The 16,655-nt window shown below is 42.3% G+C and overlaps 1 protein-coding gene across 9 annotated transcripts in view; it reads left to right on the top strand.

The window, feature by feature from the left end:
* SRPK2 (SRSF protein kinase 2) overlaps positions 1-16,655 on the top strand; it is a 310,269-nt gene that overhangs the window by 80,442 nt on the left and 213,172 nt on the right. For 4 of the 9 annotated variants that reach the window (XM_048836391.2, XM_048836382.2, XM_048836389.2 and 1 more), the window contains one exon: positions 14,501-14,564. The exons of 4 other annotated variants lie outside the window; for them this stretch is intronic. In XM_048836391.2, the coding sequence (XP_048692348.1) occupies positions 14,527-14,564 (38 nt within the window). In that variant the 5' untranslated portion in view covers positions 14,501-14,526. Of the gene's footprint in view, positions 1-14,324; positions 14,565-16,655 lie in introns of those variants that run through there. One more of the 9 variants, XM_048836388.2, reaches the window with a different exon arrangement.

Consider the following 16,655-nt stretch of genomic DNA (forward strand, 5'->3'; position numbering starts at 1 on the left):
TCACTGAGTACAGTGATTCACAGAAGTATGTTGTGGCGAAAATTGAAATGAGTCACACACTAGTCCTCTTGAGTTGAGGATAATTTATTTCTGGTACTTGCTTCTGGAACTCAATTGTAGACTGTGATTTATGTAGCATCTTTAGAGCCTGGTTCTAATAGTTCCAATAGTTCCATTTCTAGAGTAGATGTTTCCGTAACCATGATTTTGGGAATCGGACAGCTGTCGTTGATCATATCAACCATGAATAGTTTTAAAAGAAAGGCAAAGCAGGATCTCAACTTCTGCAAGTCTTCAAGCCTGGCCTGAAAATCATCAAGCAGTCCTTGTAATTTGCCTCTGTATTCCTTGAGTTTGTGATCTTCTTCTGCTTCAATTTCGGGGAATGTGTTTCCCTGCTCTTGAGATGGGGAAAGTGGTTGAAGTCTCTTGACACTATGTCTCTTTGCAGAAACTTTAACTTGTTCTGGAAGCTGAAGACTGTCTGAGTAAGGTCAGAAATAATCTTATCCTTCCCTTGGAGTGCCAATTTGTGAGTTTGCAGATGCTGCAAAATATCAGTGAAAAACATCAGATCTTGCATCCATTGCTCATCTTCCAGTTGTGGCTAGGACTTTTCTTTTTCTTTAAGGAAAGCATTGATAGGCTCCAACAGTTCCACAAACCTATTTAAGAAATTGCTGGTTGATAACCACCTCACAATATAGCAGAAAGAGACATTGTTAGGTTTGTCTTCAAGACCCAGCTCTTTGATGAAATTTTTGAACTGTTGATGAGTCTTCCCATTTGAGAGGGTAAAATTGACAATTTTTAGGACTGTCTCCATAATATTTTTATGCTTGAAGTATCTGCGTGCAAGATGTTCACGATGGATGATGCAGTGAACAGGGAGAATCTCTGGAAATTTGGGATCACTTTTCAAGAATCCGATAAGGATTCCCCCCGCGCCCCCACCATTACAGGTGCTCCATCCGTTGCAACACTGACAAATTTATCCAGGGGTACATTGGCATTTGTCAATATTTGTCAAGTGCATTCTTTATGTCAGCACGATGGGTTGTTTCTTTTGCACCACTAAGTCCAACGTTTCTTCTTTCACAATTACATCTGCGGAAACATAGCAAACAAATATCGCTAGTTGTGGTCTATCTTGTATATCAGTGGACTCGTTGACAACTAGGCTGAATGCTAGAGAATTCTTTAGATTGTTTTGCATCTTGTTTGCAACATCAGTGCTGATTTGGGAGATATGCCTCTCTGTAGTGTGGTGCAAAATTGAAATTTACTTGATTAGTTGTTTAAGTTTTGTGTTACTTGGATCTAAAATTGCAACCACTTCTGCAATATTCTTCTTAACAAGTTCTCCATCACAATGTGGCTATTTAGCATGAGCAATATTCGATTACATAAAACTAGCTCTGGTTATTGTGTTATCTTCCTTACTGAACACCAAAAGTAGTGTCTGTTGACTGCTTAGGTGTAATTTTAATGCAGTTAGCTTGTTTTTCCTTAATTCTGATTCAGGAGGCTATAGACAAAAAGTTATTGTGATTCGTTTCATAATGACGTTTCAAGTTGCTCACTTTGTAGTGAGTGAGCGATGCATTGCAGATAAGGCATAGGGGTTTGCCACCTTTAACAGTGAACGTTAAATCTTCCTCCCATTCTGGTTTAAAACTTTGGTTTTCTTCTTCATACTTACATTTCTTACATTTTAAAAATGTCATTGTCATCCATGAAATTAATGTAGGGTTAACACCTGTAACCCTTCTGCCAGGTGGAGTCAGCAGCAACAAGAGATGGGTTCCGTATTCGGGGTCCATCTTTACAATACAATACGGAAGCAGATTGAGCTCCCACCCAGTAATCTGGGAAAATTACACGCCACCGCCTGGGTGCCTCTAAGAGACAATATTTCTCCTCTCACAAGCACGGAGTCTGAGTGTAGAAAAGAAGCTTCTTAAATAGAAGGAAGGAAGTAACCTGGCATTAATTTGGGAAAACTTTGTAAGTAGGATTCATAAACATAAAACCATCAGCAAAACATTCATCCCAGAGTACGTTGCGTCAGGTTTTTGTGGGCATTGTGTGGGCAGCATATTCATAACATAGAAGGTGTAGATACTCATTTATCAACAAAGTCTAAGCAGCTTTGATATTAACCAGGCTGTCGGTTACTGAAATAATCTTCTCTGGATCCAGTTCATTGATTATATTATTTTTAACTGTTCGGCAACATGTTGGGCTGTGTGGTGGTGCCCAGTTGTGTATTGGAATGAGAAAAACACTGTTTGCGGAGTTGTTCCCATGAAGTTGACGACTATGAGACAAAACCCGCAGCCAAACTAGGGCTGCTTGCTCAGCTGTCCTTCCAACAGAGATGTGGTGAGTCACCACTCAGGCATGCAGCAGCAGCCTATCCTGGAGAAGAACCACTCCTAGGCTCAGGTATTTCCCTAACCCCCAGAGCTGCAAATCAATCTGTGCAACAGTGTTACCCAACCAGGAACTCTTCTCTTGCCTTGCACTGCGTCAAACTCTCAAGTCTCTGAGCCTGCTCTTGATCCTGTTCCTGCCCCAGCCTTGCCTGACGAATAATATTAAAGGAACTGGCACATGAAATTGCAAGCCCATTAGCAAAAATGTTTAATGAATCTGTAAACTCAGGGGTTGTATTGTATGACTAGAGAATTGCTAACATAATCCCTATTTTTAAGAAAGGGAAAAAAAGCGATCTGTGGAACTACAGGCCTGTTAGTTTGACATCTGTAGAGTGCAAGGTCTTGGAAAAAAATTTGAAGGAGAAAGTAGTTAAGGACATTGAGGTCAATGGTAATTGGGACAAAATACAACACGGTTTTACAAAAGATAGATCATGTCAAACCAACCTGATCTCCTTCTTTAAGAAGGTAACAGATTTTTTAGATAAAGGAAATGCAGTGGATCTAATTTACCTCAATTTCAGTAAGGCATTTGATACGGTTCCACATGGGGAATTATTAGCTAAATTGGAAAAGATGGGGACCAATATGAAAATTGAAAGATGGATAAGGAACTGGTTAAAGGGGAGACTACAGAGGGTCGCACTGAAAGGTGAACTGTCAGGATGGAAGGAGGTTACTAGTGGAGTTCCTCAGGGATCGGTTTTGGGACTAATCTTATTTAATCTTTTTATTACTGACCTTGGCACAAAAAGTGGAAATGCGCTAATAAAATTTGCGGATGACACAAAGCTGGGAGGTATTGCCAATACAGAGAAGGACCGGGATATCATACAGGAAGATCTGGATGACCTTGTAAACTGGAGTAATAGCAATAGGATTAAATTTAATAGCGAAAAGTGCAAGGTCATGCATTTAGGGATTAATAAGAAGAATTTTTGTTATAAACTGGGGACACATCACTTGGAAGTAACAGAGGAGGAGAAGGACCTTGGAGTATTGGTTGATCACAGGATGACTATGAGCTGCCAATGTGATATGGCTGTGAAAAAAGCTAATGCAGTCTTGGGATGCATCAGGCGAGGTATTTCCAGTAGAGATAAGGAGGTGTTAGTACCGTTATACAAGGCATTGGTGAGACCTCATCTGGAATATTGTGTGCAGTTCTGGTCTCCCATGTTTAAGAAGGATGAATTCAAACTGGAACAGATACAGAGAAGGGCTACTAGGATGATCCGAGGAATGGAAAACCTGTCTTATGAAAGGAGACTCAAAGAGTTTGGCTTGTTTAGCCTAACCAAAAGAAGGCTGAGAGGAGCTATGATTGCTCTCTATAAATATATCAGAGAGATAAATACCACAGAGGGAGAAAAATTATTTAAGCTCAGTACCAATGTGGACACAAGAACAAATGGATATAAACTGGCCATCGGGAAGTTTAGACTTGAAATTAGATGAAGGTTTCTAACCATCAGAGGAGTGAAGTTCTGGAACAGCCTTCCAAGGGAAGCAGTGGGGGCAAAAGACATATCTGGCTTCAAGACAAAGCTTGATAAGTTTATGGAAGGGATGATATGATATTATTTGTTTTTAAGGTCAGGCTTGACAAAGCCCTGGCTGGGATGATTTAATTGGGGATTGGTCCTGCTTTGAGCAGGGGGTTGGACTAGATGACCTCCCTTCCAACTCTGATATTCTATGATTCTATGATGGGATAGCCTAATTTTGGCAATTAATTGATCTTCAACTATTAGCGGTAGATATGCCCAATGGCCTGTGATGGGATGTTAGATGAGGTGGGATCTGAGGTACTACAGAGAATTCTTTCCTGGATGTCTGGCTGGTGAGTCTTGCCCACATGCTCTGGGTTTAGCTGATTGCCATATTTGGGGTCGGGAAGGAATTTTCCTCCAGGGCAGAGTGGCAGAGGCCCTGCGGGTTTTTCACCTTCCTCTGCAGCTTGGAGCACGGGTCACTTGCTGGAGGATTCTCTGCACTTTGAAGTCTTTAAATCATGGTTTGAGGACTTCAATAGCTCAGATATAGGTTAGGGGTTTGTTACAGGAGTGGGTGGGTAAGATTCTGTGGCCTGTGTTGTGTAGGAGGTCAGACTAGATGATCTTAATGGTCCCTTCTGACCTTAAAGTCTCTGAGCCTGTTCTAGTCTTGTCCTTGCGCTACCCTGACCTTGTTCCAGCCCTGATACTGATCTGTTTCAGCCTTGCCTGCACTTCCTGACATCCCTGGTCATTCGGACTCTGATTACCCAGCTTTGACCTTTGTCCTGTATCTGGATCACAAATACAATACTGACTAGGCTTGTCCCCTGGACCTAAACCACCCATCTTGGACCCCTACCTTGCACCTGCACTCTGGCTATGGTACTGATTTAGCTTGTCCTTGAACTCTGACCACCCGGCTTCGACCCCTGGCTTGCACCTGGGCTCTGGCTCCGGTACTGATGCTGGCTTGACTGTGGACTCTGATCTTGGTTCTGACCTTGGCCTGTCCCTGGATCTCGATTCCAGTGCGAGCCTTGGCCCTCTTCTGACGCTATGTCAGATTCAACCTCTGCTCCAATGACTAGACCTGACTACAAGGAGGCAGCACTGGCAATGCTGCCCTTATTATGAGTATTGCATCCTCCATCAGCCACTTGAGACATGTGAAGAGCTTGTGCAATAAGAACACCAACTCTTTTTCAGATTGTCTGCTTCAGCATTCAGAAGACTCCCTGCAAGCCATTTCTTACTTGCTACTTTGTAAACTGGACGCAACTTATGAAAAAATTCTAGCATATAAGGAACTTTGATTATAGGAAATGGTGTACTGTTGGCATAATTGTCTCTAGCAAATGTATGTCAGGTGATGCATGGGAAGGGGCATGCGAGGTCACCCGATTTCTGCCAGGGTGGGAGTTGTGCTGAGCGGGGCTGAAAGCATGAGCCTGGGAAAGGCACCAGCAGCGAGCATTCTTGCTGAGCCCCACTAGGTGACGCACAGAGCAGGGTCCTGAGACCAGGCTGGCAGCACAGCTCTCTGTGCGACGCCTGCTGAGTCGCATCCCTTCCTAGCTGGCTGGCAGCCATGGTTACCAGCTCGAGTACATGTCTGGACTAGCCTGCTTGGAGCTAGAGGAGTCAGTTGGGGGGAAGGCAACGCAGGGCCGGGGGAGCCCAGGGAGGCAGCGGGGGCTGGGGCGATGGGTGGGAGGCTGGGGGAGGCATTGGGGGCTATGGGTTTGGGGGCTGGGGAAAGCAGTGGGGAGCAGGGCACCAAAATAAAAGTTTGCCCAGGGCGCCATTTTCCCTAAGGCCAACCCTGGCGAGACCAGCCTTACGGGTGGGTGACGTGGGCAACCGCCCAGTGTGCTGTGGTCGGGCAGGCACCGTGGTCAAGTGGGTCTCTTGGCAGTCAGCAGGAAGTTGACCGTGGCTGTAGTGGTGAGGGAGGGGGCCTGCCATTGTGCGCCTCCTCCCCACCCCACATTAGCAGTTATAAGTCACCTATTTGTTGTTCTGATCATGAGACATTCTATCCTCTAATTTGATGCACATCTGAAGGCTTTCCAGGAGTAGGAGTTTTCAACGCTGAAGCAGATGGAGTAGAAAAATTCTTGTTAGAAAATGAAGAAATGAAATTACCTTTCCTTTCACTGTCACTCATATCACTGTTCTCATCAAAAGATGATGCTGCTGAATATGAAGTAGAAGGAAGAATGCACAGAAGAAAACAATTCTTGATGGAGACCAGTTTTCTCCTTCTTAGGGCTTGTCTACATTACCCACTGGATCGACGGGCAGTGATCAATCCAGCAGGGCTCAATTTATCGCGTCTAGTCTAGACGCGATAAATCGACCGCCGAGCACTCTCCCATCGACTCCGGTACTCCACCAGGGCAAGAGGCGCAGGTGGAGTCAACAGGAGAGAGTCAGCCATTGACTTACCGCAGTGAAGACACCACGGTAAGTAGATCTAAGTACATCAACTTCAGCTACATTATTCACGTAGCTGAAGTGGCATAACTTAGATCGATCTCCCCACCCCACCGCCCCCCGGTTTACACCAGGCCTTACTGTTTGACTGCAATAATCTAAATTTGACAGCAGTGGACATATGTCACAAGAATTCAATGAGTGCTTCTCCATTCTTTCTAAGTGTGTTATGTATGTGGAAGAACAGAGCTTGTACTTGGCTTTAACAGTTTTTCCATGTTCATGTCTAGGAAAAAAAATTCATACAAATGATTTTTGTTTTCCCTGGCTCTACCTAATTTATTATGTCATTAATGTCTTTTTACTTTTGTAATGCACTCTAGATTATGAAGTATCTCTTGTATTTCAGCCAGTCAGTAGAAATTCAGTTCTGTTTCTAACTGCTGCTGTTCCAGAAGATTCCAGCCACTCAAAATGTTTTTGGATATGCTGCCCTCTCCTTCCCAGTCATTACAGACTATTAGCTCATGTGGAGGGATATGGGGCAGGAAGCAGATGCCCCCTCCTCTTTGCATGAAACATAAGCAGCTTCAGGAAGAGAGGGGCCTCACAAAGATTTTATGTCACACCCCCTCATACGCATAGAACTTTTTATATTCTCAGCCAGGTTTGGCTATGTGTGTATATTGTGTACGGGATTTTTGTTGAGAGGGGAGGAGTGGGGGGTTTATTTACATGGGTATTTAGTGTGCGTTGTTTGCTTTGTGGAGAGTTGGAGAGTTGTTGGAGTTTAATAGCTGTGAAACTTTTGTTTGTTAAGGGAAAGTCGTGGTGCTTGTACACGCCGCCCCGCTTCTGAGTTAATTTCTGTAAGTTTGTCTAGTGACAGTTTAGATTGTAAAATCTTCATGCCTGGAGCCAAGTCTTTTAATTTGTTTAATTTGTTTTGTAAACTGCCATTTACATTGATGGTCTAGCATACAAATAAAGATATATATACACATACATACATACGCTTTGTTCTAGAATACTCTAGCCAGTCAAGATGCTCAGCTTTCAATTAGTTTGCCTCTTTTCCAACAGATGGTCATAAAATGAGTGATCAAGACATTTAAGTAGGTTGCTAACAGATAGCACCATGATACAATCATAAGGTAGGCTGCCATTTACATCAGGGCATTCTTGCTGGAATATTTGACAATATTTGACTGGTTAAAGAATAGGCGATCAGTTGATTGGTCATTTGACATTATTTGACAGCTTAGTAGACTGGGTTACCAGGCCTACCTGTTAGTACTGTATTTATGTTGGCTGCTGTGTTTAATTGTGTCTCAATTTTTTTGTCCTTTGACTTGCATTAGAAGTTTGTTCTCCCAAGGTTTATCTTAGAATGATGGCTAAGTAAGTGGTGGGAGAGTTCTGGTTTCAGAAGTTTTGATAGCATAGCCAATGTGCATAATGGCTGTTTAAAAATTGGTGGCTTCACTGTGGTCTAGAATCTAAGCTTTCATTTAAAAAGAAAATTCTTCTGCAGTGTTAATCTTCAGAATGTGAACCATATGTGAAACAACACAGTGATATGTGCCTAAATCTGTAGACAGCTTGAGACAATAGCTGTGAGAGAAGCATGAACTGCTTCCATTCATCCCAAAGAGAGTTGACACTGAAATTCAATTATGTTAATTTAAGTTTTAACTTGGTTAAATAATTCATTATTGATTATGTTAGCTGGAACAAAATGCGATTTCTGCTTACCTGTCGTTGCACACAATGGCAGATATTGAGATATTTATTTAGTTGTCAGAGGTTTGAGGGTGGTATATTAATTCTGCCTCCTCCTCCAGATTTGTCACTTTCACCTTTATCCAGAAGGGGCAGTTGTATGTCCTTCCCCAGTAAGGCTATATCTACACTTGAATCCCTACAGTGACATAGCTTCAGCATTGCATCTGAGTTATTGTAGCGCTTCACTGTGGACACTTACTACAATGGTGGGAGGGATTCTCCCATCACTGTAGGTAATCCACTTTCCCAAGAGGTGGTAGGTAGCTTGACGGAAGAATTCTTCTGTCAATTTAGTGATGTCTAGACGGGGAGTTAAGTTAACTTAACTGTGTCGGGGTGTAGATTTTTCACACCCCTGAGAGATGTAGCTATGTTGATATAACTTTTCAGTGTAGACTAGCCCTAAGACTCCACTGTCTCCTGCATACAAAAATCACCGCTCATTCTTACTTGCTGATAAAGCCCCAATTGTCTCCTACTCGGCTGTCAAAATCTCCAGCTTTCTTCTCCTCCCAATAATTTTTACAGTACAGATAGCATAAAATAAATTTAATTTGATATCCAAAATTAAACAAGGAAAATGTGTACTAGATGAAATTATTGTAAGGTTGAGGCACAATTGGTTGAAAAACCATGTTCAAAGAGTAGTTTTGAATGGTTTGCTGTCAAACTGTGAGGATGTATCTAGTGTGGTCCCACCTAAGGGGGTCTGTCCTGGGTCTGGTACTTTTAAATATTTTCATTAATCACTTGGATAATGGAGTGGAGCGTATATTTATGAAATTTGTGGATGACACCAACCTGGGGGGGTAGCTAGCACTTTGGAGAATGGGAATAGAATTCAAAATGACCTTGATAAATAGGAGAATTGATCAAAATCAACGAGATGAAATTCAGTAAAGACAACTGCAAAGCATGACCAGTTGGGGGAAAAAAAAAATCAAATGTACAAATGCAAAATGGGGTATAACTGGCTAGTTTGTAGTACAGCAGAAAGGGATCCGGGGGCTATAGTAGATCACAAATGGAATATGTGTCAACAGCAGGGGTGAAAGTAAGTCTAGGGACTTACCGGTACGGGGCTGGGCTGGGGCCGGCTCTGTCCCCCGGAAGGGGTGGGGCTGTGGGAGTCAGAGCCAGCCCTGGCCCACCCTGTACTGGTAAGTGCCTCCCCCTGCCGCGGTAACAGCAGCAGCCGGGAGCTCTGGCAGCGGTTTAAAGGGCCCAGTGGTAGCCGGAACCCTGTGCCCTTTAAATCGTCCCCGGAGCCCCACCGCCAGTTCTCTAGGGCTCTGGCAGCAGGGCTCTAGGGACGAGGCTCCGGCCGCTGCTACCGCCCCGGGCCCTTTAAATTGCTGCCCCAGCCCCTCTGCCGCTACCCCAGGGCTCTGGCAGCAATTTAAAGGGCCGGGGGCTCCAGCCACTGCTGGGAGCCGAAGGCCATTTAAATTGCGCCTGTGGAAGCCGATCCACCCCGGTGCGGCACACCGGCTCTTGCAGGTATGCCATACCGGGTGTGTACTGGCTTACTTACACCTCTGGTCAACAATGTGGTGCAGTTATGAAAAAGGCTAATTTAATTTTGGGGTGTATTACCAGGAGTGTGATATGCAAGACATGGAATGTAACTGTTCCAGTCTGTTTGACACTAGTGAGGCCAAAGCTGGAGTACGGTGTCCAAGTTAGGTGCCACAGTTTAAGAAAAATGTGAGCAAATTGGAGAGAATCCGGAGGAGAGCAACAAAAGTGATAAAAGGTTTAGAAAACCTGGCCTATGAGGTAAGGTTAAAAAACTGGGAATATTTAGTCTTGAGAAAAGAAGTCAGACCAGATATCAGTCTTCAAATATGTTAAGGTCTGTCATAAAGAGTGTGATGGGTTGGACTTGCGGTCTGGGATGCCACCTGATATACTGGAGTCCCACTGAGCCCGCCCATTCCACCAGCCTGGGCTTCCTCACCCTGTCCTTGCTGTGCCAGGCCCTCAAGACTTCTCTAGCAAACACACAGGTAAGGCCACACCCACCTGCAGACACAAACTGAAATCAGTCTGCGTGGGAGGACTCAGCTCGGGAATGTACCCAGCATTCATGTGCACACCTCCTTTCAGGTGTAAACCCCAAATTATATTGACTTGCACTGTACAGTAATTCCTCACTTAATGTTGTAGTTATGTTCTTGAAAAATGCTACTTTAAGTTAAATGATGTTAAGTGAATCCAATTTCTCCATAAGAATTAATGTAAATAGTGGGGGGGTTAGGTTCCAGGGATTTTTTTTTGCCAGACAGAAGACAGACTCTCTCTCTCTCTCTCATATACACAGTATAAGTTTTAAACAAACAATTTAATACTGTATACAGCAATTATGATTGTGAAGCTTGGTTGAGGTGGTGGAGTCAGAGGGTGGGATATTTTCCAGGGAATGCCTTACTGCTAAATGATGAACTAGCACTGGGCTGAGCCCTCAAGGGTTAACTCATTGTTGTTAATGTAGCCTCACACTCTACAAGGCAACAGGAATGGAGGGAGGAGACACAGCATGGCAGAGAGAGACAGACACACATCGTGTGTGTGTGTGTGGCGGGGGGGAGGGAGAGACAGATACACACTGTGTGTGTGAGAGAGAGAGATGCGCATTGCCTCTTTAAATACGCTGACCCCACTCTAAGTACACTGCCTTTTAAAGTAGATCAGCAAGTTGAGACAGCAGCTGCTGCGAGCAAGCTCCTTTGGTTCTGAGTTCCCCTCCCCACACGGCTCTGTGGAGAAGGGGTAAAGGAGTGGGGCACCCTGGCATTAGCACTCCCCTTCCCCTGCACAGCAAGCAGGAGTCTCCCGGGAGCAGCTCCAAGGAAGAGGGCAGGAACAGCACACGGCAGTGGGGAGAGGCTGCCCACAAGGAACTAAGGGGAGCTGATGGGGGGGGCTGCTGGTCCACCCTGGTTCCAAGCCCCCACCAGCTAGCTCCAACAGGCTACTCTTTCTGCAAGCAGTGGACAAAGCAGGTGGCTGCCAAACAACGTTATAAGGGAGCATTGTGCAACTTTAAACGAGCATGTTCTCTAATTGATCAGCAATGTAGCAATGTTAACCAGGGCGACCTTAAGTGAGGAGTTACTGTATAGTCTTTATTTACTTGATCATGTACTATTTGTTTCCCTTGCAGGACTCCTGCCTCATTCAGTGAATGGGTAGATATTCAATATTTTTGTCCTCCTCATTCAGTTTGTGGCCCTAGGTGTTACTTTTGATTGGGTGTTTTTATGGTGCTCTCACCCTCGTGTCTGAGTGGTTTAGAAAACACTAATGAATTTATCTTAACACCTCTGTAAGATTAAACAATAGTATTATCCCCATTTTACAGCTGGTGAACTGAGCCACAGAGATAGTAGGGGCAATATTGACCCATGTCCACTAAATTTGGGTGTCCAAGTGAAATACTTATAGCCTTTTTTTTCTTCAGAATACTTACCCCCCCCCCACCGCCCATTTTTTTATAGAACTTTACATATTCAAAGCACAGCTCCAGTTGACTTCAGTTGTAGTGATTGGCATTTCTGCAAATCTGGCCCTAGATGTCTCATGTTGGGCACCCACAAAATGGGGAACACACAATTAGTAGACAGCTGTGAACACTTTAGTTTAAGAGAATTATTCAGCATCACATAGGGACTGTGTGGCAGAGGCAGGGGTAGAATCTAATTATCCAGGGTGGCATTCAACTTCCTTAACCATAAGATCATCCTTTCTCTTCCTGCAGTCTCTACCTCAGTCTACCTCTAGCCTCAGTCACTACCTACCTTCCAACTTCTGCAACAAATGAGTCAGCAGTCCGATAGATAACAGCCTCCTACATTACACCACCATGATTCATTCCCAGAGTACTATCCATTCGGGAGGGGGGAGAGAGCGGCAAAGTATGTGACATGAGTCTGTATCATAATGCACATGCATAGAATGAATGGGGACCAAATTAAGACTGCACAGGCAACCTGAATTCTGGCATTTTCTAGCTTGAGTTTGTAATGTGATGTTCTTTTAACATAGATTTTTGGCTGTCATCTCCTAAGGTGTGTGTTTTTGTTTTGTTTTTAAATGAAGCAGAAAAACAGAAATTCTGTCATACGGAACCACACTGATTCCCCACTTGAGTCGTTAGCACGTTTTGGACCTTCAGATTCATAGTGCAGAGAGACCTTTACCACTTGAGCTAACAGAGTGGTCGAAGTAGTTGGCTGTTGTCCTCTATGTGGATCAGCCACTAGAGGGGATTGAGACACATGCTTTGGCAGTAGATTTCACTTTTGTTTGCTGACAGCAGAGGGGTGTAGAGACTTAGGACTCCTGGGTTCAATTCCAGGTTCTGTCAGGAAGGGTTTTCTAATGGTTCTAGTTCCTTCTGCCCTTGCTTTCCCTCTCCCCCTCCTCAGCCTGTCTCTGCTCCAATGTGCCCCATCCCAACACTCCTATCCCCGTTCCCATTGTATCCTGCCCCTCCTCCCTCTGCTCCTATCCACACTCCCACACTTTGACTTCTGCCCTCCTCCATCTCTGCTCCTCTCTATCCCCTGCACAGGTCCCAGTTCTTGTCCTTCTCTGCTCCAGTGTATCCCAGCTTCTGCTTCCCTTTCCACACTGCCTGCTCCTATTCCCCCCGCCATCACTTCTGTCCAACCTTATGCTTCATCTCCTCCCCCTCTTCTGTTGCATGCGGCTCCTGACCCTCTCAGTTCTTCTCTCCCTTCTGGTTTTTGCACCTCCCTCCCCTTTGCAGCTCACCCCTTTGCATTTGAATCAAGTTGCTTCCTCCTACTTCCTGCCTGGAAACATCAGGGGCACATGCAAGTACATCTCATTTCTTATCCCTGCTAATGGCCCCTAATGGCTGGGAGAGGCAATAGCAGGGAAAATCATGCTCAGACCCTGAATCCCCACGATGGAGTATGCTCAGTGCAGACAGGGTATTTTGGAAAATTTAGCTACCAAATTCTAATAATCCTCTACTGAGCATGTGGGAACTGAGACTTTTTGGGGTCTTATAACTTAGCCAAATTTGTGCAGTTTGGGGAAAGCAAAAGACGCACCCCAGGCAGCAAGGTGACCCCCACCCTACTGCTTGCTAAATTTCAAGCCCTTGTTCCAAAGCATGGTAATGCTAGCTTCTTAATGAAATGGTTGTAAGATTTTATTTTAACATGGGAAAAACATGCTTTTTCTTAATCTCCTGCTCAGAAATGGCTGAACTTTTTTTCACCTGAAACATAAATGCAGTATCCTGAGGCAGATCCATGACATGGAAACGGTCAGCCTGAATAATTAAAGTTTCAAAAAGTTATAAGCAATTGAAAACAGGATCTTAAATTATAATCAGTCAACTTTATTTTATGATAGTACCCTTTGGTTTTCATCTGAAACATTTAAATAACAGACCTTCTGGCTACGTGATGATCTTAATTTATTTTTAAAACCATCCATGTGTATTCGGTTTTGAGATCTCATGAAATAGAAATCACAGATGGTATGGGGATATTTCTTTCTTCTGCCCCCCACCCCCCTCCCAACAGTAGTTTGTTAGTAAAATTGATCTGGCTCTCAATATTTCTGTTCTAAATGACATTGTCAGGCCATTTCTTTTAGGACAAGTGTTATGTATCAGCCCCGCTCTGCCAATGGGTGTTGCTGTTCATTGGTTGTGAGCATTAGGAGGGGCAATTAAAGTATTAGGAATAAAAAATTGAAGGTACATCTAAATTTGGCCTTCAAAGTGTATTCGAAAGAGCACCCTGTAATCTTAATTTAAGAAACTCAGATATTAGTATATGCTGTTTATGATTTCTGATCCATATATTAAAGTAGTTATTAAATACTTCATTCTTTGTGACAAAAATAATTCAAAGAGCCATATTTTTCAGGCCTTTTGAAATGAATTTTCCTAAGGGTAGTAAATATGTTCAGGTAGCAAAGCTGCAGAATAATTTACTCCCCAGATGATTTGTTTGATTTTTCGTGGACACTGGAATTTGTGCAGCGGTTTGTAATTTGTTATGATAAGAATCATCTAGTAAATATGTTAGCTCAACCTCAAAAGACTAACCACCCCTCTGCTTAAAAGAAATGGTACTTCCTGCTTTCATAAACAGTCATGTGCATAGTTTAGCAAGGCCTGATGCCTCTGGAGCTTTTTCCTTTCGAGCACCATTGAATCAGTCCTTACAGAAGTACTGTGAATCTCGTGATCTCATTCTGAACAAAAGGGATTAAGAAAAAATCATTTGATAATAAGACTTTGGAAAGCCAGGGCAGGCAATCTTGGTTGTGAATATTTTCTGATTTTTCCAGAAATCAAGCAGAAGATTGAGCTGCTGATGTCAGTTAACTCTGAGAAGTCGTCCTCTTCAGAAAGGTACAGCTACATCTCTTGCATGAACAATTAATGGTGTAGCATTGCAAAGAAGCAGCATAGGGCATTTTTTTCTTGTCAGTTTGCTAATTTTGTTGATGTATTGCATGCTGGTTATTGTAATGTATTGATTGAATCTGTGTTTTTGGTTAAGCTTTGTGTCTTTTTGCAAAGGGTTATTGATTTTTGTTTTTAATGAAGTCTAATCAGCAGCAGCATGCAAATCATAATACAGCAGACTACTGGTTTATATATACTGTTGTTCAGTCTGTGTTCTGTTTTTTGTTTTCACCCAAAAAGCATCTTGATTTCTAAATTCAGTTTCAAAAATTAGATTTTCTTTTTTTTTTGCTTTGTATTAGAGGAAATCATTTTACAGTTACCAAGGTTGCTGTTCAATTTAGGTTAGTAGAAAATATAATTTGGTGAACCATTAAATATCCTGTTATGTTGAAAGGGAGTGTCCTTTGCAAATAGCTTAGGAATTGCAAACACACAAATTAGTCACATTCTGTAAGATAGATGTGATGCTGCTTCAAGTCTGTGCTAGGAAATGGAACAGTCACTGCATGCAGTAATAATGGTTCATGCCTGCAGGTAAGGGCAAAATGACTCAAGTGTTTTTAAAGCAATTATTTTATCTGTCAGTCAGATTATTATAATCGTAAGTAGCTGTTTCATTTTACATAAATATTTTTAAATATATATATATATATATTTGACATTCAGATTTTTGACATGCAGTGTCCTCTTAGTGACTATTTTGGTGCTTTTAATAACCAAACCTGTTCACTCCTGTTTTGCTTGAGATTTAATTTTAACAGAAACCTGTGTTAATAAAATTATTTCAACTGAGGACAACATAAGATCAATTCAAATCAAAATATTATTTGAATTAAATCATTTCATCTGTGTGCAGCTGAGTATTATATATTTCGGAAATGAGTTGCCAGAATTGTAATTAGTAATTTAGTACACCTAAGCAGGCTTCTTTAGCTGAAATTATGTTATCTAAAATGTATTTGAATGAATGGTTAAACATAATAAAACATAATGGCAGTGCACTGGAAATCTAAGTTAAGGGAACATAGATAGGATAAAAGACAAATAATTAAAAATGAGAGAGTGCTGTGGGGCAACCATGGCTTTAAAACCATATGAGCAGTTTAATTGGATTTATGACACGAGCGAGGGTAGATGTGAACTAAACCATGATATTGCTTTTCACTAGCTCTAGCATGACAAAATATCAGAGCAATGAGAGATACAGAAAATGGTGGGGGGAGTGGGTTGTTAAGTCACCTTTCCAAAATGGAGAAATGTAAGAAAAGCTTTGGGTTATTTTTGCGAGTATAAATTGAAAGTCATTAAGAAAAAGCCTAAGATGTTTTGTTTATCCATCCCCCTGCACCTTGATATCATATAAACTGTAAAATGTTAGGCCAAATAAATGGTGATGGTGATAGGAGAGAGGATGACAGGGTGAAAGTAGTACAAGAAACAGGTGTTAACTGTGATTTTTAGGGCTTCTGTGAGGGATACGGTGATGAAGTGGTGAATCCAATTAGAATATATTTTTAGCAGCTCGAATGCTATGACAAACTGGTGGCTGATCAAAATATATTGTTGCTCAAAATGTGTGTCAAAATACAGTATGAACTCTGGGAAGAAACTGATGGCTGACCAACATGAACCTATGTTTCTAAATTATTGTTATACATAATTAGAAAAGGAGGAAAGGATTTTAAAGATGCATTTTATGCTCATGATCCATTAAAAATGCCCTTAATTTAAAAATTAAATTTGGCAAGTGCATAGTTCATAAGTTGCCTTATGGTTTTAAGTATTTTGAAGGAAAAAGGTAAATCTGAAAAGGTCAAGATAACTATTAAAAATTGGATATTGTGCATGCACAGTAAACTTTCTACAATATTCAGAGATTTTTGAGCATTGTGAGATACTACTATTTTAGTGATTTGAGTTGACGTTCATTAGTTACGCAGTTTATAGGGTCAGAAATCAGCAAATAAAGACTTTCACACAGTCTGTCAGATACAGTTTTTCATTATTACTGTAAAATATCCACCTTCTTTT

The sequence above is a fragment of the Caretta caretta genome, chromosome 1, assembly GCF_965140235.1.
Source record: "Caretta caretta isolate rCarCar2 chromosome 1, rCarCar1.hap1, whole genome shotgun sequence".
NCBI classification, from domain to species: domain Eukaryota; kingdom Metazoa; phylum Chordata; order Testudines; family Cheloniidae; genus Caretta; species Caretta caretta.